At 40.8% G+C, this 12,337-nt stretch overlaps 1 protein-coding gene across 2 annotated transcripts in view; it reads right to left on the bottom strand.

Annotated features, from left to right (window-relative positions):
* LOC132822265 (sodium-coupled neutral amino acid transporter 3-like) overlaps nucleotides 1-12,337 on the bottom strand; it is a 135,328-nt gene that overhangs the window by 89,898 nt on the left and 33,093 nt on the right. For both annotated transcript variants that reach the window (XM_060835411.1, XM_060835412.1), the window contains exon 2: nucleotides 636-775. In XM_060835411.1, the coding sequence (XP_060691394.1) occupies nucleotides 636-745 (110 nt within the window). In that variant the 5' untranslated portion in view covers nucleotides 746-775. The remainder of the gene's footprint in view (nucleotides 1-635; nucleotides 776-12,337) is intronic.

The raw sequence follows: 12,337 nt of genomic DNA, 5'->3' as shown, positions 1-12,337 counted from the left end.
CCGTGAGAATTCTCTGTCACAGAAAATGGTTGAGGCCAAATAATGAATGTTTTCAAGAAAGGGTCAGGTATTGTTCTTAGGATTAAAGGTGTCAAAGGGTATGGGGAGAAAACAGGAACAGGGTACTAAGTTGGATGATCAACCTTAATTGTACTGAATGGTGCAGTAGGCTCGATGGGCCGAATGGTCAACTCCTGCTCCTGTTATCTATTTTTCTTCCTCAGGGTTTTTGTGCTGACATTACAACATGAAGTACCTTTGCTTAGCTTAGGCTGCCAGCACCAATGTGTGCCTCTCTCAACTGGAAGAGTAACGTGGGAGGAAGGGCAGGGAGGTAGGTCATTCCACAGTGTCACCCTGCTCTCTGGATGGGGTGTCATCCTGGGCTCGAGTAGCCTCGGTAGTTGCTCACCTTCCATTTGATTGGGAACAAACTTACCCCTCAGCCAAGCAGCTGCTTGACATGGTGAGAGCCAGAGAAAACAATGAGTGGAGACAATTGTTTGGGCTACACGACCATTATGCTCGTATAATAACCATGCACATTTCTCATCACCAGCAATAAAGAACATCTAGAATCTATTGTAAAACAACAGATCTATTTGAGATACGAACTTTCAGTTGCCATCATTTACCTGTCCTCCTCAGATTGCATTTTGATCGGTACAGTCAGATCTTCCACATGATTGCCATTTGGAATAATTTCCACCATTTCGGCCTCTTTGGCCACCTGAACACACTCCATGTTCCACTTGTTGTCAGAAGATTGCCTTTACTACAAATACAAAACAAAAAAATACAGTTTTTACTTAACATTGATGGGTCAAATTTTGTCTCAGCAGCAAAACAGATGGTACCAGATACACTTTAGACATTTTGCCCACTGTTGTTTTATACTGAAACTTTTAAAGCCATTTCTATGCAGCACCTTCTAAACACTACCAGAAACCTAAGTGTGAGAGCCAGTAACTGTCTAACACTGTCACTGATCATCTTAAAGAACTACTACTGAGCAGCTCTGAAGCTGGAAGTATTAATTAAAAGTGAATTAAATGTCAGATCAGATACAGGGAGCAAGGTAGAAAGAAAGAAACAAAGAATTAGGAGTAACAGCAATAAGATAGAAATAAAGAAAAGGTTTCTACTTCGTTTGGACTTTTTAAAACTTCAAAAAGGATTGCAGTACAAAGGGATAAGCTCTCAAATTTGTAAAAGTTATAAGTTTCCAAGTCAGAGAGTTGTTTGCTCATGCCACGCAATTATAAAAATTCCTTACACTGGAATGGCCAAACACTAACTCTTTTGGCCAATTTAGTGGATTTCTATTACATAAGTAAAACACCATCATGCTGTTCTAAGCATTTCAATGTCATCGTTTGATCAGCTAGCAGTGTAATGAAGATTCTGAAGAGCAGGAAATTCAGGCACTAACTTCCTGACTTCCATGTTTAACTGTACACCTGCAATCTTCAAAAGTTGCTGTCCAATTCCGAGTTTAATAGCAATAAACGCTGAAACCTTATCATTGTTTTAAAATCCCGGCTATTACTTTTTCAACCTTTTCAGACTTCCTATAAGATTATAAGACGAAGGAGCAGAAGTAGACCTTCAGCCCATTGTGTAAAAAGTGAGGTCTGCAGATGCTGGAGATCAGAGCTGAAAATGTGTAGCTGGTTAAAGCACAGTAGGTCAGGCAGCATCCAAGGAGCAAGAGATTCGACGTTTTGGGCTAAAGCCCTTCATCCTGATGAAGGGCTTTAGCCTGAAATATCGAATCTCTTGCTCCTTGGATGCTGCCTGACCTGCTGCGCTTCAGCCCATTGTGTCTGCTCTGCCATTCAATGACATCATAATTGATCTGATAGTCTTCAAGTCCATTTTCCAGCTTGATTCCCTTACTGATTACAAACATGTCCATCTCAGCAGTGAATATAATGGTCCAGCATCTACAGTCCTCCGCAGTAAAGAATTCCACAAATTCACTGCTCTCTGAGAGAAGAAATTCCTCCTCATCCCTGTCAGAATTGGGCAACCCCTCTCTGGTCCTAGACACTTCCACAAGGGAAGACAACCTTTCCGCTTCTAACCTGTCAATACCCCTAGGAACCTTGTATGTTTCAATTAGGTCACCTCTCATTCTTCAACCTCTCCTCCATCGCTGGGAGTAACCTAATGAACCTTCTCTGGCCTGCCTCCAATGTATTTCTTTCCTTAGCTAAAAGGACCAAAACTGTTCACTGTATTCTAGGTTTGGGCTGACCAATTCCTCGTATTGGTCTAACCAAAGCTGATTTTATATTGAAATAAAATTCAATATTCCATTTATCATTTCAATTCCTTGCTGAACTGATATGATTTTTGGTATTAACGCACGAGGACCCCTAAACTCCTCCATGTTGAAGGTTTCCGCAGTCGAGAAAGAAAATAAAGTCATTCAATAAGATCATGGATGACATTAGATTAGGTTAGATTACTTACAGTGTGGAAACAGGCCCTTTGGCCCAACAAGTTCACACCGACCCGCCGAAGCGCAACCCACCCATACCCCTACATTTACCCCTTACCTAACACTACGGGCAATTTAGCATGGCCAATTCACCTGACCCGCACATCTTTGGATTGTGGGAGGAAACCGGAGCACCCGGAGGAAACCCACGCAGACACGGGGAGAATGTGCAAACTCCACACAGTCAGTCACCTGAGTCAGGAATTGAACCCGGGTCTCAGGCACTGTGAGACAGCAGTGCTAACCACTATGCCACTGTGCCACCCATGACAATCCTCAACTCCATTTTCCTGCCTTTTCTTCATATCCTTTGATTCCCCTACTGCATAAAAATCCCAACCTTGAGTGTATTTAACAGGACAGCCTTGACTGCCTTGTGCAAGTTGGATAGATAAAAAAAAACAGATAGGTAGGTAGATGGATGGATCAATGAACGGATTGATAGATAGATAGACAGATAGATAGATAGATAGATAGGCAGGCAGACATGTAGAAACAGGTGAACCTTGAAAAGTAGACAGGAGAAGCTGAGATAAAGCACTAGGTAAGTAAATGTGATTCAGAATATTTGTTCTTTTAGAGGATAAATGAGGAGGTGGGCCCTGACATTGGTTTGTCATGTGTTTAACAATCCTATGCACACCAGGCTAGCACGAAGCATTTCTAGTGGCGAGCTATTATCTGCATTTTGATGGTGTGGATCTTGCTGACTTTGATACCAGAAATCTTGAACAGTGCATCAATAATTTCTCAAAATATATGGCAGGCATGTGAAACACCCTAGCAGCAACACAAATTCAGAAAACTGTCCCTAAATTGCTGAATACTGGATATCAAGATTGTTTGCAAATAATGTCACAGTATATCAAATAAAATAAGGTTTCTCTCCTCCCTTCCCCTGAACCCAAACAAAACCATCACATTTTCTTTAACAATATACGTGTCACTTTCACAAACTACAGAGGAGTTGCTCAATAATATCTGTTATGCATCTGACTTTGATCAAGAGAGGTTGGTCAGTAGCATAGGAGGAAATATGCTACGGGGTGAGACTCATCTGTCTTCAACGGTATTCTAACCAATACCTATTTGGCCATTGAGCAAAGGTCTTCTTGAACTCCGACATGTTTTGAGAAATACTCAGTTCAGAATTACTGCTCTTGGCAACAAGTTGATATATCACTCTCCCATGATAGGAAGAGGATCTTACTCTGTACAAAGCTTGCATCTGTGCACTTAAGGAATTCCTCAGTTCAAAAAAATTACCTTTCCAATAGATTAACCAAATGTTTTCAGTTGCAGTTCTTCTCCATTTCATTCAAGAATTTAGATTGAGAGAGAGTAGCTACTCACTGTACTTATATATCAGGAATTGTTATGATTCCAGCTTGTGCTAATAATAATCACCACCACACAGAGTGAAATTTGGCTGCATGAGCTATAAGCTTCACTTTTGCAATTTGTTTACTGTGGTGGGCAGTTACTGACAATTTACAGAGGCCATCAATGTAGAGCTAACAAAGGGAGATCAAAGTTTATTTCAAAATGAAAAGAAACATGAACTCTGTTACATTGTCCAAAAACTACTGAAATGGGTTATAGAGTCATAGAGATGTATGACCCTTCGGTCCAACTTGTCCATGCCGACCAGAGATCCCAACCCAATCTAGTCCCACCTACCAGAACCCGGCCCATATCCCTCCAAACCCTTCCTATTCATATACCCATCTAAATGCCTCTTAAATGTTGCAATTGTACCAGTCTCCCCACTTCCTCTGGCAGCTCATTCCATACATGCATCACCCACTGTGTGAAAACGTTGCCCCGTAGGTCTCTTTTATATCTTTCCCCTCACAACCTAAATCTATGCCCTCTAGTTCTGGACTCCCCGACCCCAGGGAAAGGACTTTGCCTATTTACCCTATCCATGCCCCTCATAATTTTGTAAACCTCTATAAGGTCACCCCTCAGCCTCCAACGCTCCAGGGAAAACAGCCCCAGCCTGTTCAGCCTCCCTATATCTCAAATCCTCCAACCCTGGCAATATTCTTGTAAATCTTTTCTGAACCTTTTCAGGTTTCACAACATCTTTCCAATCGGAAGGAGACCAGAATTGCACATAATATTCCAACAGTGGCCTAACCAGTGTCCTGTGCAGCCGCAACATGACCTCCCAACTGCTGTACTCAATACTCTGACCAATAAAGGAAAGCATACCAAACGCCTTCTTCACTATCCTATCCAACTGTGACTCCACTTTCAAGGAGCTATGAACCTGCACTCCAAGGTCTCTTTGTTCAGCAACACTCCCTCGGACCTTACCATTAAGTGTATAAGTCCTGCTAAGATTTTCTTTCTCAAAATGCAGCATCTCGCATATATCTGAATTAAACTCCATTAGCCCATCTGGTTCAGATCCTGTTGTAATCTGAGGTCACCCTCTTCACTGTCCACTACACCTCCAATTTTGGTGTCATCTGCAAACTTATTAACTGTACCTCTTATGCTCGCATCCAAATCATTTATGTAAATGACAAAAAGTAGAGGACCCAGCACGGATCCTTGTGGCACTCCACTGGTCACAGGCCTCCAGTCTGAAAAACAACCCTCCACCACCACCCTCTGTCTTCTACTTTTGAGCCAGTTCTGTATCCAAATGACTAGTTCTCCCTGTATTCTGTGAGACTTAACCTTACTAATCGGTCTCCCATGGGGAACCTTGTCGAACGCCTTACTGAAGTCCATATAGATCACATCTACTGCTCTGCCCTCATCAATCTTCTTTGTTATTTCCTCAAAAAACTCAATCAAGTTTGTGAGACATGATTTCCCATGCAAAAAGCCAGGTTGACTATCCCCAATCAGTCCTTGCCTTTCCAAATACAAGTACATCCTGTCCCTCAGGGTTCCCTCTAATAACTTGCCCACCGCTGACGTCAGGTTTTACAAAATTAAATATACAAAAGCAAAATACTGCAAATGCTGGAATCTGAAATTTAAAAAGAGACAAACGATGTTGGAAATGCTCAGCAGGATCAGCAACAACTGTAAGGAGGAATAATGTTAGCATTTCAGCTTGATGATCTTTCATATGTACTGGGAAAGGATAGAGATGGAGCTAACAACAGCACAAGGAGCAGCACACACATCCATTAATGAGGTCAGAAATCACCCAATACCAGGTTATAGTCCAACAGGTTTATTTGAAATCACAAGCTTTCGGAACACTGATGAAGGAACAATGCTCCAAAAGCTTGTGATTTCAAATAGACATTAAATGGCACTATTGTAAATCTGTGAGAACAGTGTTGTTTTATGATGAAACCATACAATAGCACATATTCAACTTGGACTGCAGAGGTTTAAGAAGGCAGCTCATCACCACTTTCTTGAGGGCAATTAGGGACAAGCAATAAATGCTGGCCCAGCCAATGACGCCCACATCGTACAAGTGAATAAAATTTAACATACTAACTTTCCAGGCTTTGCTGACTCTTACGGCCTCATAATTAACTGCCAGCCATTTAGCATTTTTATGCTTTGTGATACGTTTTGAATAGAATGGAATGAGATGTAAATAGGATTTGTAAGCGTCATTCACAGCTGTTCCATTTACCTCTGTCTCTTTTTTTGACTTTCATGATACAGTACTTTTAAAAATTGTATTTATGTTTTGAAGTTTATATGTTAAACAAGCTTTCAGGAGTAAATGCTGGAAATAAATAAGAGAAACTAAAAGGCAAGAGAAATATAATAAAACAGTTAAGTGCAGATATAAAATAGATTTCTATTGGCAATACTTATGCCATTCATGCCTCCTTTTCACATATCTTTTGTTTCTTTACTTGTCTCACTACCATCTACCTTAACCCTTCTTTTATCATTCAATCTCTCCTGCCTTTCGCCGTATGATAGATCTTCTTCATCATCTCAGCAGCTCCTGCTAGATCAATGTAGCTCCCCTCCCTTCCCACATGTAACTTTGTCATTTGTTAAGGTTTCAGAGTGGCAGCAGCATTTAAAGGAATCTGACCATTTGATTCCCGATAAGATAGGGAAATTCTTCAATTAATGTGATCAAATTGTGGGGTGGTGGAGATTGCAAATGAACTTTGTGAGGTTGTAACCTGAAAGTTCATGAATCTCCAAGCCCTGATGAGTTTCACACTAAAGCATTGAAAGAGTTGGCTACAGAGATAATGGATGTCATGATTTGGAGGTGCCAGTGTTGGACTGGGGTGTACAAAGTTAAAAATCACACAACACCAGCTTATAAGATGTGGGTGATTTGTGGGTGATGTATGTGTCCAAGTGTGGGTGACACACATACACATACACACAGTTTCTCACAGATATTCATACCCTCCTGCACACACACACACACTCACATGCACACACACACACTCACATATAAGTTTGTGGGGTGAATTTGTACTTGCAGAATTACATTTTGTTTTGCTCAAAAACTGCTTGAATCCATTTAAGATTCTGTAAATCCATTTCTAAAATTAGAATCAGTTTAAACATTGGGGTACAGACAGCCTCACACAGAGCACCTCACACTTTCAATGCATTATCTAGGCCAATGTGGCACCTATTGTTAAAGTTCACTTGAGAATATAACTTTGAGAAAGTTCTGGGATTTGCATATGAAAGAACTGAAACCAACATGCCCATTCTAAAAGATGAGAGACTTAATGAACAATCTAGGTCTTTTCAGTATATAATTTCAATTACATCACACGTTAACTTTAGCTATGAATTCTGTGTCCTACGATCTTATACACCACAATCACCTGATGAAGGAGCAGCCCTTCAAAAGCTAGTGCTTCCAAATAAAGCTGTTGGTCTACAAAATAATTGATGATCATCTTTCAAAATTTGGGGCAGCATGGTGGCTCAGTGGTTAGCATGCTGCCTCACAGCAACAGGGACCTGCCACCCTCAGACAACTGTCTGTGTGGAGTTTGCATGTCCTCTCCATGTCTATGTGGGTTTTCTCCAGTTTACTCCCACACTCCAAAGATCTGCAGGTTAGATGGATTGGCCATGCTAAATTAGACACAGTGTCCAGGGTGTGTAGGTTAGGAGGATTAGCCATGCTAAATTAGACACAGTGTCCAGGGTGTGTAGGTTAGGAGGATTAGCCATGGGCGATGCAGAGTTACTGGGGTGGGCCATGGTGGGATGTTCTTCTGAGGGTTGGTGTGAAATTGTTGGGCTGAATGGCCTGCTTCCACACTGTAGGAATTCTATGCAAATTCTATTAATTCTGCAATGGTGCTCACAGATTGGAAGGTTGGAAATTTATACCCATTGCTTAAGAAAGAAGGGATAGTGAAAACTTATAAACTACAAACCCATCAGTCTGATGTCAGTAGTAGAGAAAATACTAGAATCTATTATAACAGATGTGATGCCTGAATATTTATAAATAATGGTCCAATTGAGCATGGTAAGCATGGATTTATGAAGACCAAAACATTTTTGGTAAATGTTTTTAGACAGCTTTTTTGAAATTATTACAAGCAGAATTGATAAAGAGGAAATGGTGGATGTAGTGTATATGGATTTTTAGAAGGCTTTTGGGAAAGTCTGACTGCTGAACAAAATCCATTGTTCAATAAAATTAAGGTGCTTGGGATTTGGAATAGCATACTGGCATGGACTGAGGACTGGTTGACATGCAGAACACAGAAAGTAGGAAGAAATGGTCATTGTCAGGTTGGCATACGGTGATCAAAGGGGCACCACAAAGATGTATGCTTGTGCCCCAGCTATTCACAATGCATTTTGATGATTTGGATGTGGCCATCGATTGTAATATAAATTTGGGAATGACACAAAATTTAGAGGAGATTTGAGTTGTGAGGAGGAGCAAAGAGGCTTTAAGGGAATTTAGACAGACTGAGTATGTGGGCGAGAGAATGGCATGGAATATAATGTGAATAAGTGTGAGGTTCTCCATTCTGCTCGGGACAACAAAATGACAAAGTATTCTTAAATGGCGAGAGATTGGAAAGTGTTGTTGTCCAAAGGGAACTAAATGTTTTTTTCTCATAAAACACTGAAAGTTAGCATGTAGGTGCAGCAAGCAGGTCAAAAGGAAATGTATGTTTTATTGCAAGATGATTTGAATACAGCAGCAAAGAAGTCTTGATTCAATTGTATAAAACATTGGTAAACCCACACTTAGAGTCTTACAGACAGAGTGATATACAGCATGGAAGCAGATCTTCTGGTTCAACTCCACCATGTGGACCGGAATCCTGAACAAATCTAGTTCCATTTACCAGCACCCGCCCCATATCCCTCTAAACCCTTCCTATTCATTTACCCATCCAGATGCCTTTTAAATGTTGTAATTGTACTAGCGTCCACCACTTCTTCTGGCAGCTCATTTCATACAAGCTCCACCCTCTGCATGAAAAAGTTGGTCATCAGGTCCCTTTTAAATCTCTCCTCTCTCACATTAAACCTATGCCCTCTCGTTTTGGGCTTTGCTACCCTGGGAAAAAGACCTAGGATATTCACCCTATATCTGCCCCTCATGATTTTATAAACTTCTATTTCTCTCAGCCTCTGACACTCTAAGAAAAATAACCCCAACCTATTCAGCCTCTCCCTATAGCTCAAATCACTCCAACCCTGGCAACATCCTTGTAAACCTTTTCTGAACCCTTTCAAATTTAACAGCATCTTTCCTATAGCAGGGAAACTGGAATTGAACAGAGTATTCCAAAAGAGGCCTAATCAATGTCCAATATGACCTCCCAACTCCTATACTCAATGCACTGGCCAATAAAGGCAAGCGTACCAAATGCCTTCTTCACCACCCTGCTTACCTGTGACTCCACTTTCAAGGAACTATGGACCTGCACCTCAAGCTCTCTCTGTTTGGCAACACGTCCCAGGTTCTTACTATTAAGTGTACATGTCCTGCCCTGATTCATCCTACCAAAATGCAGCACCTCACATCTATCTAAATTAAACTCCATCTGCCACTCCTTGTCCCATTTGCCCATCTCATCAAGGCCCTGCTGTATTCTGGGATAAGCTTCTTTGCTGTCCACACTTAGAGTATTGTGTGCAGTTCTGGTTCTCATCCCTTAGGAAGGATACACTTGCCATAGAGGGACTGCAGCTAAAGTTCACCAGACTGATTCCTGGGTTGGTGGGATTGTTTTTTGTGGTGCAATTGAAGAGAGTAGACCTATATTCTGCGGAGTTTAGAAGAATGAGAGGTGATCTCACAGAAAGTTACAAAAATCTTAAAGATGTATACAGGTTAGGTACAAGAAATATGTTTCCCCTGTTTGTGAGGTATAGACCCAGTGAACTCAATCTCAGGATATAGGACAAGCAATTTAAGCCTGAAGTGAGAAGGAATGTCTTCACTCAGAGGGTAGAGAATCTCTGAAATTCTCTGCTGCAGAGAGCAGTCAAAATTTTGTCATTAAGTAAGTTCAGGAAAGAAATGGATGGTTTTGTTGTTTCTAACAGCTTCAAGAGATACGGGGATAACATGGGTATAGAGCATTGAGCCAGATGATCAGCCATGATGTAGTTTGGCAGAGCAGGTTTGATGGGCTGAATGGTCTACGTCTGCTCCTATGTTCCATTTCCAATTTATCTCCCCCTTTGCCAGAATTTCCTGGATCAAATACAGCAAGGATTAAGGCACAGTATTAATATCCCCACTAATAGTGCTCTCCATCTACCCACTGTGAGGTTTAGATTAGATTCTCTACAGTGTGGAAAGTGGTTCTTCGCCCCAACAAGTCCACACCAACCCTCTGAAGAGTAATCCACCCAGCCCCTTTTCCCTCTGACTAATGCACCTAACACTATGGGCAATTTAGCATGGCCAATTCACCTCACCTGCACATCTTTGGATTGTCAGGACTCCAAAGTGTCAGCAAGTAACTTGGTATGAACTCATTTTCCATTTTCCATCTGGTCCTACCTCCTCAGCATTGTTATCGACATCTTAACATTCACAGAACCAACTATTGAAGTATCAACTATCCCACCACTGTCAACCTGTGGTTCTTAATTTCCTCATGCGGTCATATCGTCATACAGCACAGAAATAAACCCTTTGGTCCAATCAGTCCATGTGAACATAATCCCAAACTAAACCTGCTCCTGGCCCTTTTCTCTCCAAACCTTTCCCATGCATGAACTTATCCGAATGCCTTTGTAATTACACCCACATCCACCACTTCTTCAGGAAGTTTATTCCACATGCAAATCAACATCTGTGTAAAAAAATTCGCCTCATGTCTTTTGGAAATCTCTCTCCTCTCACCGTAAAAAACGTGCCCCCTAGTCTTGAAATTCCTCCATCCTAGGGAAAAGGCACCTACCGTTAACTCTGCCTCTACCCTTCATTAGTTTATAAACTTCTCTGATGTCACCTCTCCACCTCCTACACTCCAGTGAAAAAAGTCCCAGCCTATCCAGCCTTTCTTTATAACATGTCCCATCAATACCCAACATTGAAGGCTGTAACTGGCATCAAAATGGGGGAGGGGAGGTTTGGAGGGATGGGGGTAGCTGGAAAATGAAGTAAAGAAAGTTTAAATGCAAATGTGCTACCAGTAGACTGCAAAGTAGCAGTGGAGGAAGAGTTAGTAAAACCTACATCAAGTCTTTGTGAAACTTGCTATCATTCCACAGCAAAATAATTAACAAAATATTTAAGGTCAAAGCTGCTTTCACTCAACAATGGCCTTTGTTGCATTCTTGGGCTTAATTTATGGATGTTGTGTTTGAGAATATAAATCATGAAATTGTTCAAACATGGTGAGACGAGGGAGTGGGAGAACTTCAATTCCATAGACAAAGACTTCCTGATCTCAGCAACATTATCACAAGGAGTAACAAGTCATGAGCCTAATTGTGTGATCCATTGCTTTGGAGCATGTATATTCCACTCCCTCTCCATATATATTCCAAACATTTCCTAAGGGTTGATTTCAAAGCACCTTTCTGAACAATACTTCATAAGATGTTTAAAACTTACCTGCATTCCCTTTCCATTTTATCGCATCAGAAATGCAGAATAAAGCCAAGATACTTAAGCTGTTCCCTGAAACCATTACTCTACGTGTAGCCATCAGTTAGATGATTATTAAGTCAAAGATGATGCAAGATTAATGGAAGCAGCTCATAATGTTGACAAAAAGAGTTGGAAGCCCAACGATTACGAAGAAGTTAGAATTCAACAAGGGATGACTGAGAAATTGGTAAAAAGCAAGAAAATGTATATGAGAGTAATCTTGTAAGCAATATAATAACAGACTGTAAAAGTTCCTTTTCATGTATAAAGTGGAAGAGATTAGTGAAAGTCAATGTGGAGACCAACATGAAATGACACTAGGAATTATAGTGGATTTAAGAAAATTGCAAACAAAGAAATATATTGTATCTGTTTTCATGGCAGAAAATACAAAAAAAATCAAAAAATTGTGATGATCACAAGTCTAGTGAAAATAAATACTACAACACAAATTAATCAGAATTAATTTAAAGAAGTCCCTTAGACCAGGTGGTCTGCATCAACAACCATTGAACAACAAAAATATGCTTTTATTGCTGCATCTTGCCTCTTTAAACGAGATTGATTTTGATATACTAGTGTTCCCTGGATTCTCAGACTCCCGCAAAATGGGAAGGTCGCAAACATAACTTGTTATTCAACAAAGGACAGAGAGAGAAAAGGAGACATACAGCCTGGTATCAATAACACCATTTAGTATTGGGCATATGGTAACAGACCAGTTCGAGAACCATTTGGCGGAGCAGTGTCAACACCAGTTTACGAAA

This window comes from Hemiscyllium ocellatum, chromosome 14, assembly GCF_020745735.1.
Source record: "Hemiscyllium ocellatum isolate sHemOce1 chromosome 14, sHemOce1.pat.X.cur, whole genome shotgun sequence".
Lineage (NCBI taxonomy): Eukaryota > Metazoa > Chordata > Chondrichthyes > Orectolobiformes > Hemiscylliidae > Hemiscyllium > Hemiscyllium ocellatum.
The sequence above is the reverse complement of the archived record's forward strand: the minus strand, read 5'-3'. Positions and strand labels throughout refer to the sequence as shown.